The sequence below is a fragment of the Eubalaena glacialis genome, chromosome 10, assembly GCF_028564815.1.
Source record: "Eubalaena glacialis isolate mEubGla1 chromosome 10, mEubGla1.1.hap2.+ XY, whole genome shotgun sequence".
Lineage (NCBI taxonomy): Eukaryota > Metazoa > Chordata > Mammalia > Artiodactyla > Balaenidae > Eubalaena > Eubalaena glacialis.
Window position 1 is genome coordinate 109,366,874 of NC_083725.1, and position 19,136 is coordinate 109,386,009.

The 19,136-nt window shown below is 36.0% G+C and overlaps 2 protein-coding genes and 1 pseudogene across 2 annotated transcripts; 2 read left to right on the forward strand and 1 right to left on the reverse strand.

The window, feature by feature from the left end:
• Nucleotides 1-4,258: 4,258 nt before the first annotated feature.
• On the forward strand, nt 4,259-5,167 carry LOC133099585 (olfactory receptor 1165-like). The gene has a single exon (XM_061203332.1). It carries the CDS (start codon nt 4,259-4,261, stop codon nt 5,165-5,167), a length of 909 nt encoding a protein of 302 aa, XP_061059315.1.
• A 7,532-nt stretch (nt 5,168-12,699) lies between these two features.
• LOC133099934 (olfactory receptor 5D13-like) lies at nt 12,700-13,637 on the forward strand. Its single transcript, XM_061203766.1, is given in 2 exon segments — nt 12,700-13,015; nt 13,018-13,637. Coding segments are annotated over 2 exon segments (936 nt in total).
• A 4,553-nt stretch (nt 13,638-18,190) lies between these two features.
• On the reverse strand, nt 18,191-19,136 carry LOC133099586 (olfactory receptor 10AG1-like; annotated as a pseudogene).

A 19,136-nucleotide genomic window follows, 5' to 3' on the forward strand; every position in this document is an offset into this window, starting at 1 on the left:
ACCTTCAATATTAAAATGGCTACCTAAGAATTCACCGATTTTGATAAATCTTTTTTTTAAATGCACGCTGATATGACAGCTGTCACATACAATCTAACAAAATTGTTTCAAATGAAGTTAAAGACAGCTAGTGCTACTAGAGCCATCTTACGGAAAAAACCGAAAGAACTTTTTGGCTAACCCAATATGTCTTGTCTGCTGATATGCAGATAATCTTATTTTTTTTCTGAGTAATGATTTATTTTCCTGTCATATACTGTGATATTTTATTTTCTAGTGTTTTATTAAGTATTTCTGTGATGAAGTACATTAGATATCTTGATCTATATTTTTTTCTTACAACATCTTTTTCTGGTTTTGCTATTATAATCAGCTCAAGAAAAAATGTTGCATATATTCCATATTGCTCTATTTATTCAAATGTTTGTGTATGTTTTTGTTATTTATTACTTAAATGTTTGACAGAATTTACCATTTAGGCCATATGGGCCTGGGGTTTTCCTTGTGGGAAGATTTTTAACTAAAAATTCAATTTTTTAAGAAGGTAGAGGCTATTCATATTTTATATTTCATCTTTTGTAAGTTTTTTATTTGTATAGTTCAAGTGATTTTTCCATTTCATTTCACTTTTCAAATTTATTGGAATAATATTATTCATAATACTAACTAATTATCCTTCTATATTGACAGCATCTGCAATGAAGTTCCTTTTTTTCCCTTGACATTAGCAATTGTGTTTTGATCTGTTATTTTTAATCAGTTTATCTAAGGTTATGATTGATTTTATGTATTATTTTAAAGATAAAAATTTTAGTTTTTCTCAATTCCCTATTTTTATTTCACTGTCCATTTACTATTATATTGATTACCACTCTTATCTCTTCCTCCTTCTAACTATTGGGAGACAAAATTGTGTTTGCTTTTTTATCTTCTTAAGATGGAAGCATAGATCATTGAGTTTCTTCTCAAATAAAACATTCATGTAAGTAGGTGTTATTTCAAAGAGAATGAGGTATAAATACAGGACAAAAATGTTGATCTCATGAGTGATAAGTAAAACTGTAAGCTAGCCCTGAAGATTCCCCACCATTTGGTATACACATACCTTCAACTAGCCATTCAATTAAACATTAATCTAGGTGCCGCTGGGAAGGAATTTTGCAATTATAATTAGGTTTTAAATCAGTTGACCATAAGAAAAGAAGATTATCATGATTGGTGGGCCTGATATAATCAGGTGATTTGTTTAAAAGGCCTGGGCCCCTCTTTAAAGACACATGAGAAGTATAACAGGATCTTGAAAGAGAGATTTGAAGTGTGAGAGTGACTTGAGAGGAGAAAACGTAGCTGAGACCTAGAAGTGGACTCTAGGAACTGGGAATAACCCCAAGATAGATGTCAAGAAAGCAAGACCTTATTCCTACAGCTTCAAGGAACTGAATTCTGCCAACAACATGAATGAACTTGGAAGAGAACCAAATTCTGGATGAGAAACCTGATGACACCTTGATTTCAGCCTTGGGATAACTTGAATAGATGGACCAGGTGTGTTGTGCCTGACTTCAGACACACACAGAATTGTGAACTAATAAATGGGTGTTGGTTAAGCCACTGAATTTGCAGCAGTTTATTATGATGAAACAGAACATTAATACACCATATTATTCAGCAAACCTATCAATTGCCTTAATGAAAAGTGTATATTCAATATGATTTTTAATAAAAGAGGAAAACATTGGGATACAATGTTAAACGCAAAGGCCATAATATCAGATCTATATTCAATGTGATACTGAAAGTGCTACTTAAAAAAAAAAAAAAAGTCCAAATAAGAAAACTAAGAGGAAAGACTGAAATGAAACATAACACACTAACTCTATTATGTCTGGTTTATTGGGCTATGTTTGTGATTTTCTCTTTGTGAATTTTGGAAGTCATATTTTCCATGATGAGTATACAATATATCAAACAATAGGTTGATTGCTACTGTTACTTTTCTAAGATCAGAAGGTACACATGTTCAACCTTCCTATATGATTTAATGATTTAAAACAAATTATATTCTAAACTAGGAATGCAGGATTTTCTTTAAATTGTCTTGTTTGTAGCTCATGGCAAACACCCCAGTCAAAATTCTCTGGGGTGTGATTCCCCAAAGTCACTCAAGTAGATGTAAGTACACAGAATGATCCCTAAATTTAGTTTCCAAGTCTGGCTCACTCTCAAGAGGTTCTCTATTTGTCTCTGATTTTTTTAATGAGAAAAATTAATTTTCTTGATGACTTTACGGGAATGTACTTTGGAAGAAGTTTCCATACCCTAATTACAAGTTACAACATTTTTTATAAAAGTTATGTTTTTGTGAAATAATTTTCAAGAATCTTATTTAAATCAAAGAAGACCTCAGTAAATAAATCTATAAAGAATATCTGGCTTCTGGTGAGTTGTTAAACTAAGTGTTATACTTTAATTCGGATGTGGGAAACTCTGAAATCAGCAATATTTTTGGCAGAGAAACACCTATGCAACCCTAGTGGCAGTGCAATGGTATCTATCTAATTCAGTTGAGAAAAAGAATACAAGTTACTGAACTCTATTTCTTACATCTTTAAGATTCTTGGAATGCGTTAGTCTTTAAACTTTGCTTATGTAGCTTAATGATGTCTTAGTCAACTTGGTAAACATTCAAGTAATATTATTTGTTCTCAATTAAAAAATGTTTTAGGGAAATATTCAAAAGAAACCTATAAAACTGTAGAGAAATATGTCAGACTTTGCATTAAAATTTTGAGTTTAAAACCATGTAGGTGGAAGCAAGTAAGAGCAGTAAAGTAAGTTTGAGTTCTGGATTAATCACCAAAGTGGTCTGGAAGTGTGTTGCCTGGAATTTGATATTAAAGGTAGTAATGCTTAGAATCTGATGGGAAACATTAGAAAAGAATCAGGCAAGAAAGCTGTTTCCTCCATGTCGCTGCAACATTTTTTTCTACTTCCTAGTCTCTGTTTGCATCACTTCATACTTCCTAAGATTATAGCTGGTGCTACATTGTAGGATATTTGCAGTCATATATTTCAAATTCAAAGTAAACATTAAAAACAGCACTAGAGGGCTTCCCTGGTGGCGCAGTGGTTGAGAATCTGCCTGCTAATGCAGGGGACACGGGTTCGAGCCCTGGTCTGGGAGGATCCCACATGCCGCAGAGCAACTGGGCCCTTGAGCCACAACTGCTGAGCCTGCACGTCTGGAGCCTGTGCTCCGCAACAAGAGAGGCCGCGACAGTGAGAGGCCCGCGCACCGCGATGAAGAGTGGCCCCCGCTCGCCGCAGCTAGAGAAAGCCCTCGCACAGCAACGAAGACCCAACACAGCCAAAAATAAATAAATAAATAATAATTTGAAAAAAAAAAAAAACAAAACAGCATTAGAAATATAAGAAGAGAAGAAACTAAATTTCGAGAGACATTTATTACAAGTGAAATTTAGTCTTAGATGTTTTAGAAAAATAATTATCTAATTTAAGTTATACCTTATACATAATTGTATGATAATAATAATAAATAAATGCTTATAATATTATTTCTATAGATAAGGAAAGGAGTTGCAGAGAGCTTAAACAACTTGTCAGAGACACATATTAAGTGGCTGAGGCCAAATCTGAACACAGGTTGACCTAATTACAAAGTCTAGGTTCTTTACAAGATGTCATTCATATTCTCTAGAATATACAATAAATGACCTATTACAAGGTTTGGTCAGTTGGTGAAATCATTACAGGTATGTAAAACTGGGGCTTGTCTGATGGTAGGATGGTGCTAAGGAAAAGTGAGAGAAAAACAAAAGACATTCCAGGCAATTAGAATGGCCTGAGCAAACATAAGAATTTGCATGTGTAAATAACAATTCCAATTAAATAGAGCTAATTAAAGGAAGCATTCATGTGACAGAAGTGAGACATAGCTGAGATAGATGAGAAGGTTCAAATGGGGCCATTCTCTGAGCCACCCCTGATGCTCAGTTCATCCCGGTCCATCCTCCCCGCGCCCCCCCATCAGGACTCGAACTTTCACCCACACACACGAAGACACATGATGCACCCTTCAGGCTCCAACTGTGCCCCGTTTGTATTCCTGGGAAACACCAGACTCCACCCACCAGGACCAGTCCCTTGCCCAGCCTGGAAAAAAAAAATACCCCCAATTTCTGTCATATTTGGTTGCTCAGAATGAACTCTCTGATTTTCTCTGGCAGGAACCATAGTGATGGATGAGAGAAACCAGAGTGCTGGAATCACCTTCGTCCTCTTGGGCTTCTCAGAATACCCATACCTCCAGGTGCTGTTCTTCTTGGTCTTCTTGGCCATCTATACAGTTTCTGTGGTGGGTAACCTGGGTATGATTGTAATCATCAGAATCAATCCCAAACTTCACATCCCCATGTACTTTTTTCTCAGCCATCTCTCCTTTGTTGATTTCTGTTACTCTTCTGTACTTACACACGTACTATTAGAGATCTTGGTTGTGGACATAAGGACTATCTCCTATGTGGGTTGCATGATGCAATTTTTCTTTGGCTGCACACTTGCGATTACAGAAATGTTCATGTTAGCAGTGATGGCCTGTGACCGGTTTGTGGCTGTTTGTAACCCCCTGCTCTACATAGTTGCTGTGTCTCCTAAGCTCTGTACCCTCCTGGTAGCTGGAACCTACTCATGGGGTGGAATATGTTCCTTGACAATCACATATTCTCTTTTGGAGCTACCCTTCTGTGGTTCTAAACTCATACATCACTTTGGCTGTGAGTATTCTGCCATCATCTCTGCCTCCTGTTCTGATCCCTACTTCAGGCAGATGACATGTTTCATCATTTCTACACTCAATGAGGCATGTAGCCTCCTGATTATTCTCACCTCCTATGTTTTCATAATTGTCACAATCATCAAGATGTCTTCTGCTGATGGACTCCGAAAAGCCTTCTCCGCCTGTGCTTCCCGCCTGACTGCCGTCATCATTTTCCATGGGACCATCCTTTTTCTCTACTGTGTGCCCACCTCCAAAAGCTCACGACTCTTCATCAAAGTAGCCACTGTGTCTTACACACTTGTGATCCCTATGCTAAAGCCCCTTATCTACAGTCTTAGAAATAATGATGTGAAGGAGACAGAAAGTTAATCAACACCAAACTGTTTTCTCACTCAATGTAATTTTGGGTGAGAAGAGAGAAAGATATATATATAGAGAGAGATAGATAGATGATAGATAGATAGATAGATGAGAGAGAGAGAGAGAGAGAGAGAAAGGTATTTTATTTTCTTTTTTATTTATTTGATTGCGCCTGGTCTTAGTTGTGGCTTGCTGGCTCCTTAGTTATGGCTCTAGGGCTCCTTAGTTGTTGCATGCGGCTCCTTAGTTGCAGAATTCAGACTCTTAGTTGCGGCATGTATGTGAGATCTTGTTCCCTAACCAGGGATCAAACCTGGGCCCCTTGCATTGGGAGTGAGAAGTCTTAACCACTGCTCCACCAGGGAAGTCCCAGGAAGGTATTTTCTTAAATGTGCTTTATACATTCATTGATGGTTATTAAATTTTTCTTCAAATAATAGGATAAAATTTATTGAGAAAATTAATTAGATAATTTATATATAGGTATGCATGTGATTATTAAATCACACTGTGCTTTTAAAATAATCACCTTCAGTTTGAAAGAAAAAGAGAAATAAAATTCTGTTTATGTCTCACTCCCAGAATGTAATAGGCTAAATAACGTTGCTCTAAAGCTGTCCACATCCTCATCCCTAATTTACAGAATCTGTAAATTATTACCCTTCCATGTTTTCTCCCCTTCCTTTCTGTTCCCTTCTTTTCTTTTCCTCTCTCTCAAATCATGAAATGTGACAAACAGGTAGACAAGCAATTCTGAATAACCATCCTGTATGTTACTTTCTCCAAGAAATTAAAGACAGAACATTGTCAGCACTTTACAGCATTTCCATAAGCACTTTTCTAGTCACTATGCCTCTCTAACACCACTAAGAGCCAACTCTATTGTGGCGTTCAGAACTTTTTCTTTTCAACCTGAGAATAGGTTATGAGAATATAAAAGTTAACTTTGCCTCCTTTTGAAATTTGAATAAATAAAATCTTAGAGTGTATTCCCTTATGTCTGGCTTCTTTGGTTCAGCATTTTGTTTTAAAAGAATATTTAAGTTATTAACTGTAAGAGTAGTTCATTTTTTATTGCGGACAAGTGTTCCATAAAATAAGTATACGATAATATGCTTATTCATCCTACTGCTAATGGACTTTTGCTATTTCCTCTGCTATTTCCTCTTCTTTACTGAAGTATAAAATATTATAATAGTTTTAGGGGCACAGCATAATGATTCAGTATTTTTATAGATTATACTCCATTAAAAGTTATTATAAGAAGATGGGTATAATTTCCTGTGCTATACAATATATCCTTGTTGCTTATCTATTGTATACAGGGTATTTTGTATATCTTAATCCAATACCCCTAAATTGCCCCTACCCCTTTCCTCTACAAATTCTACAAATAACAAATGCTGGAGGGAATGTAGAGAAAATGGAACACTTTTATATTGTTGGTGGGAATGGAAATTGGTGCAGCCAATTACATACTGTATGGAAAACAGTATGGAGTTTCCCCCAAAAACTAAAAGTAGAATTACCATACGATCCAGCAATTCCACTCCTGGTTATTTCCTCTTTTTTTCTCTAATGTTATTGTTGCTATGAACATCTTGTACAAGTATGTGCTGCATTGCACATAAGCACTCATTCTATGAGATATGCCCTATGTCTGAAATTTCTAGATCAAAGGGAGCTTGTTTCTTGTCTTTTACTAGATACCATCAAACAATTTTCCAAAGTAGATCTATTAGTTTACATTCCACCCATATAGTATGTGGGTTCTAATTATTGCCCATTCTTGCCAACATTTAATATTGTCATAGTAGACATTTTAATATTTTCAAGTTGGTGGGTGAGTAGTGGTACTTCATTTTGGTTATAATTTAAATTCCTCATTATTAATGTAGTTGAATTGCTTTACTTCAGTTATTAGTCATTTGGCTATTCTTCTTTCTTGCGAAATGCCTATTCAGGTTTTTTTGTCCATTTTTTTTATTAGGTTGTTTATATTTTATTATGAAATATGTAGTTCATTATACATTCTAAGTAAAAGTCCTTTGATACATGTTTCATGAATATGTTCTCCTACATTGTGGCTTGTCTATGCACTCTTTTTTTTTTAAACATCTTTATTGGAGTATAACTGCTTCACAATGCTGTGTTAGTTTCTGTTGTACAACAAAGTGAATCAGCTATACGTATACATATATCCCCATATCCCCTCCCTCTTGCGTCTCCCTCCCACCCTCTCTATCCCACCGCTCTAGGTGGTCACAAAGCATCGAGCTGATCTCTCTGTACTATGCAGCTGCTTCCCACTAGCTTTCTATTTTACATTTGGTAGTGTATATATGTCAATGCTACTCTTTCACTTCGTTCCAGCTTACCCATTCCCCTCCCTGTGTTCTCAAGTCCATTCTCTACCTCTACATCTTTATTCCTGTCCTGCCCCTAGGTTCATCAGAACCACTTCTTTTTTTTTAGGTTCCATATATATGTATTAGCATACAGTATTTGTTTTTGTCTTTCTGACTTACTTCACTCTGTATGACAGACTCTAGGTCCATCCACCTCACTACTAATAACTCATTTTCTTTTCTTTTTATGGCTGAGTAATATTCCATTGTACGTATGTGCCACATCTTCTTTATCCATCCATCTCTCAATGGATACTTAGGTTGCTTCCATGTCCTGACTATTGTAAATAGAGCTGCAATGAACATTGTGGTACATGACTCTTTTTGAATTATGATTTTCTTAGGGTATATGCCCAGTAGTGGGATTGCTGGGTCATATGGTAGTTCTATTTCTAGTTTTTTAAGGAACGTTCATCCTGCTCTCCGTAGTGGCTGTATCATTTTACATTCCCACCAACAGTGTAAGAGGGCTCCATTTTCTCCACACCCTCTCCAGCATTTATAGTTTGTAGATATTTTGATGATGGTCATTCTGACTGGTGTGAGGTGATACCTCATTCTGGTTTTGATTTGCATTTCTCTGATGATTAGTGATGTTGAGCATCTTTTCATGCATTTGTTGGCTGGCTGTATGTCTTCTTTGGAGAAATGTCTATTTAGGTCTTCCACCCATTTTTGGATTGGGTGGTTTGTTTTTGTCGTATTGATTTGCATGAGCTGCTTGTATATTTTGGAGATTAATCCTTTGTCAGTTGCTTCATTTGTAAATATTTTCTCCCATTCTGAGGTTTGTCTTTTCATCTCGTTTATGGTTTCCTTTGCTGTGCAAAAGCTTTTAAGTTTCATTAGGTCCCATTTGTTTATTTTTGTTTTTATTTCCCTTACTCTAGGAGGTGGGTCAAAAAGGATCTTGCTGTGATTTATGTCATAGAGTGTTCTGCCTATGTTTTCCTCTAAGAGTTTGATAGTGCCTGGCCTTACATTTAGGCCTTTAATCCATTTTGAGTTTATTTTTGTGTATGGTGTTAGGGAGTGTTCTAATTTCATTCTTTTACATGTAGCTGTCCAGTTTTCCCAGCACCACTTATTGAAGAGGCTGTCTTCTTACTTCTTTTTTTCCGATTTGGATTCCTTTTATTTCTTTTTCTTCTATGATTGCTGTGGCTAAAACTTCCAAAACTATGTTGAATAATAGCGCTGAGAGTGGGCAGCCTTGTCTTGTTCCTGATCTTAGAGGAAATGGCTTCAGTTTTTCACCATTGGGAATGATGTTGGCAGTGGGTTTATCATATATGGCCTTTATTATGTTGAGGTAGGTTCCCTCTATGTCTACTTTTCAGAGAGTTTTTATCATAAATGGGTGTTGACTTTGTCAAAAGCTTTTTCTATCTATTGAGATTATCATATGGTTTTTATCCCTCAGTTTGTTAATATGGTGTGTCACCTTGATTGATTTGCATATATTGAAGAATCCTTGCATTCCTGGGATAAACCCCACTTGATCCTGGTGTATGGTCCTTTTAATGTGCTGTTGGATTCTTTTTGCTAGCATTTTGTTGAGGATTTTTGCATCTGTATTCATCAGTGATATTGGCCTGTAGTTTTCTTTTTTTTGTGACATCTTTGTCTGGTTTTAGTATCAGGGTGATGGTGGCCTCGTAGAATGAGTTTGGGAATTTTTCTCCCTCTGCTATATTTTGGAAGAGTTTGAGAAGGATAGGTGTTAGCTCTTCTATAAAGTTTTGATAGAATTAACCTGTGAAGCCATCTGGTCCTGGGCTTTTGTTTGTTGGAAGATTTTTAATCACAGTTTCAATTTCAGTGTTTGTCATTGTTCTGTTCATATTTTCTATTTCTTCCTGGTTCAGTCTTGGAAAGTTGTACTTTTCTAGGAGTTTGTCCATTTTTTCCAGGTTGTCCGTTTTATTGGCATATAGTTGCTTGTAGTAGTCTCTTATGATATTTTGTATTTCTGCAGTGTCAGTTGCTACTTCTTATTCATTTCTAATTCTGTTTTTTTGAGTCTTCTCCCTTTTTTTCTAGATGAATCTGGCTATTGGTTTATCAATTTTGTGTATCTTCTCAAAGAACCAACTTTAGTTTTATTGATCTTTGCTATTGTTTCCTTCATTTCTTTTTCATTTATTTCTGATGTGATTTTTATGATTTCCTTCCTTCTCCTAACTTTGGGTGTTTTTTGTTCTTCTTTCTCCAATTGTTTTAGGTGTAAGGTTAGGTTGTGTATTTGAGATTTTTCTTGTTTCTTGAGGTAGGATTGTATTCGTATAAACTTCCCTCTTAGAACTGCTTTTGCTGCATCCCATAGGTTTTGGATCATCGTGTTTTCATTGTCATTTATTTCTAGGTATATTTTGATTTCCTCTTTGATTTCCTCAGTGATCTCTCGGTTATTTAGTAGCTTATTGTTAAGCCTGCATGTGTTTGTATTTTTTACAGATTTTTTTCCCCGTAATTGATATCTAGTCTCATAGCATTGTGGTCAGAAAAGATACCTGATATGATTTCAATTTTCTTAAATTTACCAAGGCTTGATTTGTGACCCAAGATATGATCTATCCTGGAGAATGTTCCATGAGCACTTGAGAAGAAAGTGTGTTATGTTGTTTTCAGATGGAATGTCTTATAAATATCAATTATTATATCTTTTTCCATCCCCTCACTTTCAATCTGTATGTGTTCCTAACTCTGAAGTGGGTCTCTTGTAGACAGCGTATATACGGGTCTTGCTTTTGTATCCATTCAGGCAGTCTGTGTCTTTTGGTTGGGGCATTTAATCCACTTACATTTAAGGTAATTATCAATATGTATGTCCCTATTACATGGGTTTGTGGTCCACTGAGTAATACTCCAATTATAATTCTCTGTACTTTATAACTTCATTGTCATGGAGGGAAATACAAGAGCCAGAGTTTGGCAGAGTTTAGACTGTGAATTCAACTTCTGGCTTTTTCTTTGTATTCTTTAATATTTCTTATGTCCTGGAAATAAAATACCATTTTATTGGCATACTCATTGAAATATACTACCACTTTCGTTGCAAGCCTAAAGCCTGTTGGTATCTTAAAGAATGTTTGATTACTGAGAAGAAACATACATGAGGTTCATTAATCATAAAAAGAAATCCTCAGTAAATTAATCAAGAACTTCTGGTTTCAGGTCAATTCATGTCTCTTTTGGTATCCTTCAATTTACATGGAAAAGATGGAGCTCCAGCTCATATAGATTATTCCAAAAACTATAGCTGGCCCCTTTCTATGATCAGAGACATTTTTTTTTTTAAACAATCTTCCTCATTTTAATTTTATTTATTTATTTCTGGCTGTGTTGGGTCTTCGTTTCTGTGCGGGGGCTTTCTCTAGTTGCGGCGAGCGGGGGCCACTCTTCTTCACGGTGCGCGGGCCTCTCACTATCGCGGCCTCTCTTGTTGCGGAGCACAGGCTCCAGACGCGCAGGCTCAGTAGTTGTGGCTCATGGGCCCAGTTGCTCTGCGGCATGTGGGATCTTCCCAGACTAGGGCTTGAACCCGTGTCCCCTGCATTGGCAGACAGACTCTCAACCACTGCGCCACCAGGGAAGTCCCGATCAGAGACATTTTAATTTTCACTAACAGGGCATGAAGTGTTTCTAATAATTAAATTTTGTATTACAGAAACTGGCAGCAGTGAGCAATGAGGAAGTTGCAAAAGATTCATAGCATATTTGTTGATATTGAAATTCCATAGGCCTAGCTTCAATTTGAGTACAAACCTAATCCTAACCCACTGATTTTCTCCAAATCATTTGAAATTGCTAGAGTTAAACACCAAGTAAGTTTCTGAGTATCTTTTGTTATTAATTTAGTCTGAACCATAATGGATATTTGCATTGTATCTGCCCAGTCTCACTGGCTATTGGAAAGAATATGCTGATCACACATGTTTTATGTCTAGGGTTGTTTGTAGTTCATGTCAAGTAGGCATTCATGGAGCTGAGTCTGGAGCCTGAAACTTGATCCAGACAAAGCTAAGAAGACAGAACAGATCATCCATCTAATTTTGCTGCAGCTTTATGTCTATATCTTGGGGTCATTCATTTTATGGTCTTACTGCTCTCACTTCCCTATCTTCCCCAAGTTTGCCTCATCATAACAGAGAGCTTGCTTCTTACTGGTTGAGAAAATGTGTAAATTTCATTGTATCTTAGCACATATTTTGTATGAAATTATTATTGGTGAATATAATACACTTCTGTTTCTCAAAAAACTATATTTTTTATTGTATATTATATTTAATCACATATTTATAATTTTAAAATATATTTCAGAATAGGTGACCTAAAAGCACATTAACAATTAATACAATTTAATTAATTAACTTTAATTAATAGAATAATAAAGGTTAAGCAAATATCAATAAATAAGACCCACTTACCCCAGGAGGCAGTGTACCATTAATGGAGGTTTTTATGGTTCCTACATGATCATTTTATGAATAAGATTCTGTAATAAAATTTTAAGCACTAAAATTAAGGAAGGTATAAACTAGCTACAATTTAAGATTTATTCCAACTCATAAATGCTATGGGTGCTTAATTTTTATTATGCCTAAAAATCAAAAATATAAAAACAATTAATACTAAGATTTATGTGGCACCATTTGCACGTCATGTGATCTCCTTGATCCTTAGAGTAATTCTTAGAGCCATAACAAGGTACTCTGCTTCTGTTTTACCTCTCTTGCGTCTGTTTTAGAATTTCTTTTGTGCTTGAAATTTATATTTCAGTTCTATATTAAAAATACTAACAAGGGCTAAATTTTAAACAATAGGATGATGAGTCTATTTTAGTGGTTGTCATAATTTAGCATGTATCAAAAATCACCTGGAGGGCTGGTTAAATCACAAATTGCAGGCTCCATTCTAGAGGTTTTGATTCAGGAAGTTGGAGATGGGGCTAGAGAATTTGCATCCTAAACAAATTCTCAGGTGCTCCTGCTGCTACTGGTTTGAGGACCATACCTGGGGAATCTATATCAACTCTACAGAGACATATGAAGCTTCTTTCTTCTCTGTTTCTCTTTTCTATTCATTCCTACTTTTGGGGAATAACTTTTGGTTCTTTATTCAACAGGAATCATGATGTTATCAGAGGGAAATCAGAGTATCATACCCACATTTATTCTCCTGGGCTTTTCAGAATATCCAGAACCCCAGGTTCCACTCTTCCTGGTTTTCTCGTCTATCTACACAGTCACTGTGGTGGGGAATTTAGGCATGATCTTGATAATCATCAAGATCAATTCAAAACTCCAGTCGATCGTGTACTTTTTCATTAGTCACTTGTCCTTTGTCAATTTCTGTTATTCTACTGTAGTGACACCTAAATTGTTGGAGAACTTGATTGTGGAGGACAGAACCATCTCTTTCTCTGGTTGCATTATGCAATTTGTTTTGCTTGCATATTTGGAGTAACAGAAACTTTCATGTTAGCAGCAATGGCCTAGGACTGTTTTGTGGCAGTCTGTAACCCCTTGCTCTATAGCACTGCTATGTCTCAGAAGCTTTGTGCTCTGTTGGTGGCTGGGTCTTACTCATGGGGTATAGTGTGTTCCCTGACACTCACATATTTTCTTCATGCATTATCCTATTGTGAGTCTAGCATCATAAATAGTTTTATCTGTGACCACTCTGTTTCTGTCTCCTGCTCAGACCCCTATATCAGCCAGATGCTATGTTTTATTATTGCCATATTCAATGAGGTGAGCAGGCTGGTGGCTATTCTGATGTCCTATATACTCATTTTTGTCACTTTTATGAGGATGCCTTCTTCAAGCGGGTGCCGGAAAACCTTCTCCACCTGTGCCTCCCACCTGACAGCCATCACCATTTTCCATGGAACCATCCTTTTCCTTAACTGTATCCCTAATCCTAAAACTTCTTGGCTCGCAGTTAAAGTGGTTTCTGTGTTTTACACAGTGGTGATTCCCATGCTGAACCCCTTGATCTACAGCTTGAGGAACAAAGATGTAAAAAACACATTCAGAAAATTAGTTTTGCTTTATCACTCCATATAGTATTTTTAGAATTCATTATTTTATTTCTGAAAAACTGATTTACTGCACTACAGATTGTTCAGCTCTTGTAGTGCAATTGATGATTCAAATCTTTTAATCAATAGGCTTTTAATTAATATACCTATGGCAGCACAACATTTTATTGATTGTTGATTATTGATTGTTGCATACATTAACATTTAGTGAAATAGCTGTAAACAACATGTAAAGCAAACTGGAAAAGAAATTATTTGACTGTCTTTTGTAATGTTTTGTAAATTATTTTTAAATGCTTTACCATATACAGTATAATTTTATATGTGTGTTTCCAAAGTAAAACTGATTCCCAGCTCATCAGATATGAGAGGGTCTCAGATGAGTCTCTAGAATTGTAATCAGGAAACTCATACTCCAGAGATTGCTTTAACAAATGTTTCAGTTTACTGTAGCTTGTAATGAATCCTTTGCTAATCATTGTATAATAAATGGTGGAAGTTAATTTTTATTCATGAAACATATAGCCTGCTGACTAGCAAACAAAATTAACTAAAGTATTGTTCTGCTTTCCCTAAATTCATATCCCTATTTTATTCCAAAAATTTTTTTTTGTCTGTGTGTGTAATCAAGGCAGTGGGATATTAGAATAAGAGGGTCCCAAAATGGACTCAAGCAACTCTGGCCATTTAAATTTCAGAAAACATGCTATTATAATTCAATAGAGAAATGATAATTTTCAACAAACAATGTTGAGATAACTGGCTATCCATATGGATAAATGAGCCTTTACTTTTACTTCATAACATATACAACCATTAACATGAACGAAATGAAATGGATCATAGATGTAAACATAAAAATTGAAACTAAAAAATTTTAGCATGAAACAGAAAAAATATCTTTCAAAACTTATGAATAAACTTATCATTAATAAAATGAAAATATAAGCCACAGATTGTGAGTAAATATTTGCCATATATATGTTTGATAAAGGATTTGTGTGCAGAATATAAAGAGAACTCTTCATACTCAAAACAAGAAGAAAAATGATCTAGTTAAAGAGTTGGTGAAATATTTGAGCAGACATTTGACAAAACAAAATATACAAATCATCTGTAAACACATGAAAAGATACTAAGCATAATTAGTCATCAATGAAATTCTCATTAAAACTAAAACTGAAATCACAGTGAGATACTTCTGCACTCCCATTAGCATAGCTAAAATGAACGAGTTTCAAATATTGGTGAAGATGTGGAGCAAGTTGAATGTTTATGCAATTCAGAGGAGAGTGAAAGGTTAAATGACTTTGAAAACAGTTTAGCGCTATCTTATGAAGTTATGCAAACACTTCTTCCTATACAAGGCCCAAACTACTATGCTGCAGAAACTGATATAAAAATGTGTATGCGTTTAACCCTCTAAGTTGGTTGTGCAGCAAAGAAAATTAATATACAAGAAGTTTGCTAGATTTGGGTGATTTGGGGGCAGAAATTGGCTCCAGAGCTGGTCCAGGTGTCAGTGATGGAGAGAAGATGCACTGTGGAACTCAAGCCTATCCCATTGAAAGAATAACCATGCAGACCCGTGGGATTCTGGATCAAGGCCATGTTATATACAACAAATAATTCTATGCCTGGTGAGAAACTGCCTCTTTTGTGCTATGGCTTCCTTAAAGTCTGGCAAGGGTTAGGTTGTCATGGGCCTAGAAAGCACAAGTGGATCTAATTGGGTGGTATTTTGGTTTAGCGGAACCAGTGGATTGGTTGACATCCAGTGGTTTCAGAGACTTATACATGTTTCCAAAATGCATTTGTCACTTTTAAGAGATTATATTATTTAACTATTAATATAAGCTTGGAAGTGTGGATTGGCCATATTTAGAAGAAAACACAATTTAGTTTCAATAAAGTACATCACTGTTTCTGAAAATAATAATACTTAAGCAATAAAACCAGAATCCAAGTTATGTTGTTTATACACCTCAAAACACACGCACTTTATACACAGAAAAGGACAAAAAAATCACACAGTAAATGTAATAGCATTTATCTCTGAATAGTTGCATTTTAGCTGATTTATCTTTCACTTTGGGTTTTCCTGTAGTCACCATATTTTCTAATTCAGTTCGTGTATTTTTCTGTAATTAATTTTTAAAAAGAAATTCATGGGGTAGGCTAGATGAGGTGCTGTCTCCAGTGATTTAGAAAAAACCACCTTCTTGTAAATTTCCACATAGAAAAACATTCAAGCTAATTTCTGAGTTTGTGACATAAAAAAAAATAGTTCAGTAAATATTCTCTGGGGTCTAAATCCCCAAGGCCATGGACACATACATAAGCCCTACATTTTGTTCATTGGAATCAGATTCCACTTCCAAATCTCTCTCTCTCTCTCTTTCTCCCACTCTTCATTTCTCCCAGTTTTTCCACCCAAACTCTTGAAGAACTTGGTTGTGCGAGACAGAACCATCTCTTTCCCAGGATGCATCATGCAATTCTTCTTGGCTTGTATAGTTGCAGCGCAGAAACATTCATTTGGCAGTGATGGCCTATGAGCGATTAGTGGCAGTTTGTAAGCCTCTACTCTACACAGCAGTCACGTCCCTAGAGCTCTGTGCATCGTTAGTGGCTGGGCCCTACACGTGGGGTGTAGTCTCTTCCTTGACACTCACCTATTTTCTACTGGCATTATCCTTCTGTGGGTCTAACATCACAAATAATTTTGTCTGTGAGCACTCACTCTGTCATTGTCTTCGTCTCCTGTTCGGATCCCTACATCAGCCAAGCGCTTTGTTTTGTCATCGCCATATTCAATGAGGTGAGCAGCCTGGTAATTATCCTCACTACGTATATGTTTCCACTACCTAGGTTTTCTTCTCTAGGTAGTTGACATGTGGAATGTCCCTTTCCTCAAAAATAGCAGTACTACGATTATCTCCATAAATTTGAATATAAAATACAACAGATGTAGTGATTTGATTAGGGATTATACCTAAATACAGCCAACACCTCCATTTTTAGTACTTTAAGCTTTTCCAAATGACTTTCCATGCTAGGTGGATAAATGAACCTTGTAATAATCCTGGGAGTTAATAGGAAAGAGTATATTCTTACCATCTTAGTTTGGTAAAGAGAAGATTAAAAATCAGTGATCCAAACTCCTGGGACAGCACTGTTCCCATGATTTTATGACACCTGCTTTACTAATTTTTCAGAAACAAAAACTACCACCACTGATGCCTCCATCATAATCATCATCTTTGTCATCAGTATATCATCATCATCCTGGTCTCCATTACAGACTGTGTATAAAATTCTTATATAAAACATTAAATGAGAAGGGATATATACATTTATACTTCATGAATAAAGTAAACAAATAAATGTATTACCTCATGTTAGATGGTAGAGGATACAAATGGGTTGATAAAGTAAAATATAACTCCTTATAGAACAGGAGCTAGCATTGTCTTATACACATGAGTACAATTATAACTAAAACTACGGAATGGCGTAATTGTCAAAAGAACTGCAGCAGAAGTTCTCAGAGACAGATGTACCAAATATCTTAATGTGAGTTGCTCATTTGAGAATGAAATTGGGAGGATGGTCATTAATGATTCTATTGATAGGTGCTCACTTTCCTTGATAACATCAGTTCAATGGTTTAAAATTTTCAAACCCTATAGAAAGGGTTAAAGATATGGAAGATTAGGCAAGGTACACTAATGCAATGCAATTGTGTAAGTTGGGTAATTCTAAAAATAACCTAACACTTTTCTACATTTTAAAATTAATAGATATTTCATTTTAAATATATAAATTGGCATAAGATTAGCTGTTTGGAGGGCAGTGATGAAAAAGGTGAAATAATTCAAGGTAAATTACTTAGGGGCCAAAACTGCAAAGTTGAACATAGAAACATATGCAAAGTAAATGGGTTGAGACAACTAGGAAGATTCTGGTATAACATGCATTTATAAAGAAAACTAAATGCATGAAAGTTTGTCTCTTGGTATTATTATTGGAGTAATTTCACATGAGTGTATAGTGGGTAGATAAATATGTTCCCAAAGTTATTGGTTCCCTGAATTCTCTAGATTTTGCCAGGAGTCTGGGTAGGGCATGGCAATATTCATTTGTCCTTTTACTCATCCAATCCCTCCTTCAAACATTCATTATTTAACTGCTATGGGCCACCTTCTGTGCTATAGAATCAAAGAATGCCAAAAATACAAGTGTGGAGATATAAACAATTATTTAGGTAACTAATCTTGCATATTTTTCAGTATATTCAAACCAAAAATCTTAACAGATGGAATTTTTTAATGAAATATGTGATGCACATTACTCTTTTATTCATAAGACAGGATTATTCTTTAGGCATAACGTATAGAAGATACTTTGACTCATACGTATTTAAGCACAGTAAATTGCGGGTTAGTATTTAAAAAGTATCAAAAAGTACAGTATAAACTAGAAGTGGTTAACTTCTTAACGGGGGAATGCAGAGATTTAAAAAGTTTCTCTGATAACTGGCAAACAGTTAAAACATTTATAAATAAACTCCTCATACTACTTTTTAAGTAATAATTTTCTCAGTGCAGCAATCACATCCTTGTTCCGAAGGCTGTATATCATGGGATTGAACATGGGAAGCACTACGGTGTAGAACAGAGAGAGCAGTTTGTCAGTTCCTGCAGAATGACTGGATTTGGGCCTTAAGTAGGTAATGGTAGCAGATCCAAAGAATAAAAGCACAACCAGCAGGTGAGAAGAACATGTGGAGAAGGCCTTGGCTCTTCCTCTGGCTGTTGGCAACCTCAGAATAGTGCAAACGATTTTGCTGTAGGAGGCAAGTATCAACATAAAAGGGCCGGCAACAAACAACAGAGCTACTACATAGACTGACAGCTCATGCACAGAAGTGTCTCCACAAGCCAGCTTCCGAATGGGGGGTATGTCACAGAAGAAGTGGTTAATTTGGTTAGAATTACAGAAATGCAGAGAGAAAATCTGATGTTTGCCCTATCTGCACTGGGATTCCACTGATCCAGGAGCCAACAGCCAGCTGGATGCACATCTTTTGGTTCATGACTAGGGGATAGTGCAGAGGCTTACAAATGGCCACAGAGTGGTCGTAGGCTATCATGGCCAGGAGGAAACCTTCAGTGGTTCCCAGCATAAGGAAGAAGGACATTTGGGCGGCACAGTCCAGCATAGAAATGCTTCTATCCTGAGTCCAAAGGTTCACCAGAATCCTAGGGAGAGTGACAGACACGTAACAGATTTCCAAGGAGGAAAAATTTGCCAGAAAAAAATATATGGTTTTCTGTAGTGCAGGGTCAAGCCTAGTTATTACTATTATGAGGCTATTTCTGGTTCAGATAATGATGTAAATGATGGAGAACAACCCAAAGAGTAATCCTTGGGGGTTCGGAAGGTCAGAAAATGCCAGGAGTACAAATTGCATCACTGTGGAAACGTTGTCTTCTGCTTTCATTTCTTCATATTGCATCTG